Genomic DNA, 5,534 nt, shown 5'->3' with positions numbered 1-5,534 from the left:
AATGGCCTCCTCGAGGTGCAGCCACCGCGTTGCCGCAGTTGAGCTGGTGGCAGAGGACGGTGGCATCTGCTATGTCCCAGTGGGTGGCACAGAGGGGCGCCCAGGACCCCTGCACCTGGAGCTCCACACGGCCCTCACAGCTGCTGCTGCCATTGACCAGCCTGAACTCTGGGGGAGAGGAAGAGTCAGCGTGGCTCGCAGACAGCAGACGGCAGACCCAGCACATGGCTGGCTGTGGTCATTTCCTTCCTTCACACCCAGTGGGGTGGGCACAGAGCCCAGCCCTGCTCTCACCAGCTCCTCTGCCCTCCTCTGCCTCAGCATGCAGCTCACACAGCTCTCCAGAAGAATCTGATCTTAGCTGCAGCCTTGGGGCACATCACTCTACACCTAGTCTCTTCCCTGCTTCTTTCAACCAACTGAAGCAAACATCCAAAGCACCCACACCTACCGGCCAGAGGCACCTTTAGGGCATGAAGGGATTTGGCAGAGAACAAGGCAGGGATGAGCCTTCAGAGCCCACACACAGGACCTCACCTGAGCACCTGAGCCCTGCGTCACGGCCGGGCCCACACTGGCTCCCATTTCCCCGCGGGCAGTGGAACAGCAGCGACTCGTCGCCTGCACAGCGGAAGGTCTCCGTCCACACCGGCCCCGAGGCCCGGCCGAAGCAGGAACCCTTGGGTGTGGACACCGCCACCCCGCACTGCAGCTCCCGGCACACCACGTGGGCCGTGGCCAGGTCCAGGTCTGTGTCACAGATGGTGCCCCAGGTCAGGCCCCGCCTCACCTCCAGGCGCCCGGCGCAGGGGTGCTCGCCGCCCACCAGCCGGGCCTCGGTGTGTCCTGGGGGCAGACATCCTCTCAGGCGCGAGACAGGTGTTCTCAGGTCAACTGCCTGGCCCTGAGCCTTAGACTGCAGAAGGCTTCAGCCAGGAGCCATCATCTGTATCTAGGCAGAGGGTCTGCCAAGCACAGGCAGGAACTTGCAGCCAGAGGCCCTTCCCCCCTGCACCCAGAGAAGAGCAGGCGTCTTTGGCCGCATCGCCAAGGTCAGGGTCAGGGTCACCTGCTGCAGGTGCCCACGTATTTCACAGCCTCTGCCTGTCCGGGGCCATGACAGCAACACTCTCTGCAATCCCAGAGGCGATTGGGAGGCGTCAGGGCACCCCTTGGTCCACAGAGCACCACCCTCTCTGGGGTACTGCAGCAAGCAGACTATCCACCTCATTTCAGCTGCTCTTCATACAAGGCCAGGAGCTGTGAGGCCAGTGCAGCTCACACACACTTGAGGCAGGGCTGGGAGGACGTGACCTCTACCCAACCCCAATCCTTAGACATGCAGAGATCACAGCTGAGGCAGCTCCGACTTACACCAGCAGCCAGGACCCCTAGATGGCCTGCGGGTTCTGAGCCAGGACACCTCTGCGGGGCCACCAGAAACTCAGCTCCGCTCTGCTGAGAACCAGCGTGAGAGCTGAGTCCCGTTCCCTCCAGCTGCACATGCACCAGGTCTGCGCCCACTGTCTCATGTGGGACAGGAGCCCATCCGTGGGGACGCCCACCGCTTCTCCCTGCTCTCCCCAGGTCCAGGCCCAGCATCATCCCAAGGGTCACTGGGAACATCGCGTGGCAGCCTCACCTGAGCAGACCACCTCTGCATCCAGCCGCAGGTCGCAGCTGCCACGGAAGTTGTTGTCCAGTCTGCAGCTGCGGATGGTGGGCTCGGTGCCCCTGCAGGCCAGGTACTTCCTGACGACGCCCACGTCCCGGCGGGGGGCCTGGAGCACAGGGCCGCACCCCAGCTCCCGGCAGAACACCATCGCCTCCTCCATGTGCAGGCCACAGAGGCGGTCCACCCCGTTCACGTTTCTGATCTCGGGGAGCCCCGCGCAGGGACTGCGGCCCTGCACCAGCCGGAGCTCCCGGAATGTGCCGTCTGTGGAGCACAGGCCCGTCTTCCGTGAGGTATGGACCCAGCTGCCCACATGGTCACTTGGCAGCTCCTTTTTCAGGGAGGACAGTGCTGCGCTGCGGAGGGCCAGCTTCAGGGGCAGGTGACCGGGCAGTCACACAGGGCCCGGGGCTCAGAGAGGCCCCCTGTGCCCAGCTTCATGCTCTGCTGCCGGTCTCCTGAAACAAGGGTCCCCACAGGGTCCCTTCACACTGGGCCCCCAGATGATAGGAGGTCCTGGCCAGGTGGTTCCGCTTCAGAGGCAGGACGCTATGAGGGGTCCTTACAGCCACACAAAGTCTGAGGGACAGCTGAGGACCCTGAGGCCAGACCTCAAATGCAAAGCGTGTACCTTTCTGTCATTTGTGTAAGAAACTACCATCAGCTACCTGTGTGGGCCTCAGGCGTCCACAGACCCCGCCCCCTCTCGGCTGCTACCTCCCCATGCCTGGGCCGCACTCTGCTTCCTTCGTGCACTCTCTGACTGTCCCTGGCGGTGGTTTTTCCGCAGCTGAATCTTACAGTCAGGATGGTTCCGGTGCCCAGCGAGGAGCCCCTCCCAGAGAGAGCTCCAGACCCACGGCCTCCCTGCCCACCTCGGAGACCCTCCCTGTCCTCCCACTCCTCCTCCCCAGCCCGCCCCCTTCACTCCTCCCTACTTACTGGAGCACAGCGCGACCACCACCCATGTGTGGGGGCACGGGCTCTGGCTCCATGAGCCAAGGCTGCACTCCCAGAGGGAGGACTCGTTGCCCCGGCAGGACACGTTGTGGAGCCAGGGCTGGGCCATCTCTCCAGGCAGCGGGACATACTTGGGGGCGCCCACGGCAGGACCGCAGCCCAGCTGCCTGCACACCACAGAGGCCTCTGCCAGCGTCCACTCCTGGTTGCACACGTATCCCCACGCCCCGTGGTGTCGGACCAGCACCACTCCGTCGCACGTGCTGTGTCTGTAGGCCAGCCTCAGAGCGCCTGGTCCACCTTCAGACAGACAGGTCCAGTTAGAGGGGCCAGAACCAACCAGAGGCTCAGGAGGAAGCTGGCAGCAATGGCAGCTCTGGCGGCAGCAGGGAACGGCCTGCGAGGCCTCAGCGGCAAGTCGGGTTCCTTTCATCCCATGAAGCAGTCCCAGAGAGGTGATGGGCGCGGCTCACACAGAAACCCTCACCCCATGTGTCTCCCCCGGGGCTGCTCCCCTCCCCGGCCCTCTGAAGCCCCAACATCATGGAGGACCCCACCCCCAGGCAAGGAAGTCCCCTGTCCTCCTGGGTGTGCAGCTGGGGCGGGTCCTCCCACCCACTCCTTGCCTCCCAAGCATCATTCCCCCGCTTCCACTGGAGGCCCTGTGGTCTCCAGCCCACCACTGTCACCCCTGCCCCACCCACGTGACTGTCCACACCCCTTGGAGTGCTCTGCTCACCCCTCGCTCCTGTCCTCTGCAACCCTGAGCGTCCAGGAAAACACCCCCTGCCTGCCCTGCCACTACACCAAACCCAGCCCCACTACCCCACCCACACCCGCCTTCCAGCCAGGATCTCAGTCTCCACAGTTTCCGAGCATCTCAGATGCCCCAGCACCTTCTCTCCCACCCCCCACGGAGGCACCCCAACCACCCTCTCCAGTCCTCTGTACCCCCACATCAACACAGCCACCCCGAGAGGAAGCACCACTAGGAGGAACTCCATGTGGGTGGTGCTGTGGTCCCAGAGCAGCCTCCAGGGCCCCTGGAGGACTCTCCACACCCAGAAAAGAGCCCCCCAGATGGCAGTCAGGAGCAGAGGGGCGACCCTGCCTGGTCCAAGATGAAGACCTTTCCCTCCCACCTCGTGGGGAGCCTTGAATTCCCTCCCTCTCAGTCTTCCTCCATCCCTCCACACCCCCCAGCCTCCTCATCACCCTCCCACCTGGTTCTCCTCAGGACATGGATGTGTGCTGGTGTCTGTGATTGACTGATTTACTTAGAGACAGAATCTCGCTCTGTCACCCAGGCTGGAGTGCAATGGCACGATCTCAGCTCACCGTAACCTCCACCTCCAGGGTTTAAGCAATTCTCATGCCTCAGCCTCCCATGTAGCAGGGATTACAGGCGCACGCCACCACGACTGGCTAATATTTGTATTTTTAGCAGAGATGGGGTTTCACCATGTTGGCCAGGCTGATCTCGAACTCCTGACCTCAGGTAAACTGCCTGCCTTGGCCTCCCAAAGTGCTGGGATTACAGGCATGAGCCACTATGCCCGCTACGAATGGCTTTTTATACTGTATTTTCTAAAGCTATTTCTTGTTGTAGTAGAGAATTCCGGCCCTTGTGCTTGCGATCTTTAACACAAAAGCAAATCCCTTCAACCCCAGGATTCCATCCATCTATGGCCACACTGCTGCCTTTCCTTCAAATCCCAACCCCCTCTGCCCTCTGTGCAGCTGCTCACAGACTCCCACCCCACCACTGGGGGTGCAGCTCCATTCGGCACCAGGTCACCGCCCTGCTGGGTACCTGGACCAGCCCTGCCAGTGAAGTGTTCCTCAGCCTCGAGGGCACCCTCCCGTGCCTCCCGCCCAGCCCCACACTCGTGTCATGGCTCCGTGTACGCAGGTCCCCAAGGCTCTCTCTCACCTCCAGCCTCTCCTGCTCTTCCTTCTGGCTGGACCCCCCTCTCTACAGCTGCCTGCTCTGACCCAGCAGCCCTTCCACATGGCCCCACACCCCAGCGTCCCCACCTGGGTGCAGCATCTCTGTGGGACCCCATGCTCAACCTCACTGCCAGATGCAGCCAACCCTCCCACCTCCTTCCCAGGACCTCAGCCCTGCTCCAGGGGACATGGATGGAGCAGCCCCCACAGGACCCCTCAGGACTCTGCTGATCGGGGTCATTGGGACCAGACACTGGGCCGTGTCCCTCATTTTGTCCAGGGCCTGACCCAGCCCTGTGCCCTGGGTTCCGAGCAGTGGGGTTAGGGGCTGGGGGCCCTGAGGTCACAGGGATCCAGCCATGTGGAGCCACCTCCCTCCTGCCCCAGCATGCCTGATGCACTCTGGGCTGAGTGAGACCCAGACAGACAGCAGGTCACTGCAGGGACCCTCATGCCCCGGGGCCTGGGCATCGACAGAGCTGCTGCCTCCAGAAAGTTCCATGGATGAAGGAAGGAGAAACTTACCAGTGGGGACTGCCCAGAGATTGAGAAGAAGGGGCCCGAGTCCCAGGATCCAGAGAGCTGCGTACATGGTCCCACAGCCCTCTGGGCTTCAGCAAGTCCTCACTGCTTAGCTGGGGCAACGGTGGAGGTCACAGCCCAGAGGCACATACACAGAGGTGAGAGCTGCCAAGGACGTCCTGGGGCCAATGGGGACAGCCACAGCCTTTCCAGAGCGAATCAGCAGCTCTGCCTCTCAGCCGTGAGCAGAGCAGCCAATGCCTTGCTGGCCTGAGCATCACCAGACATGGGGAGGGTGCAGGCTGTGGGTTTCCTCCCACACTGATAGCTGCTGATGGGACTAGACGCAACCACCAGGCAGGTGGTCGAACCTGCCCACAGCACAGCATCAGTGAAGCCCTGCATCTCCGCCCTCCACCTGGGCCCG

General features: G+C 62.7%; 1 protein-coding gene across 1 annotated transcript in view; it reads right to left on the bottom strand.

Annotated features, from left to right (window-relative positions):
• LOC105538038 (scavenger receptor cysteine-rich domain-containing protein SCART1-like) overlaps positions 1–5,247 on the bottom strand; it is an 11,767-nt gene extending 6,520 nt beyond the window's left edge. The window contains exons 1-6 of the mRNA XM_011977765.1: positions 5,111–5,247; positions 2,618–2,935; positions 1,643–1,939; positions 1,424–1,523; positions 538–926; positions 5–168 (exon numbers count right to left, since the gene is read on the bottom strand). Coding sequence (XP_011833155.1) covers positions 5–168; positions 538–926; positions 1,424–1,523; positions 1,643–1,939; positions 2,618–2,935; positions 5,111–5,177 — 1,335 coding nt within the window. The 5' untranslated portion in view covers positions 5,178–5,247. The remainder of the gene's footprint in view (positions 1–4; positions 169–537; positions 927–1,423; positions 1,524–1,642; positions 1,940–2,617; positions 2,936–5,110) is intronic.
• Positions 5,248–5,534: the final 287 nt, after the last annotated feature.

This window comes from Mandrillus leucophaeus, unplaced genomic scaffold (genome assembly GCF_000951045.1).
Source record: "Mandrillus leucophaeus isolate KB7577 unplaced genomic scaffold, Mleu.le_1.0 Scaffold1836, whole genome shotgun sequence".
Lineage (NCBI taxonomy): Eukaryota > Metazoa > Chordata > Mammalia > Primates > Cercopithecidae > Mandrillus > Mandrillus leucophaeus.
This window is presented reverse-complemented; position numbering and strand designations above follow the sequence as displayed.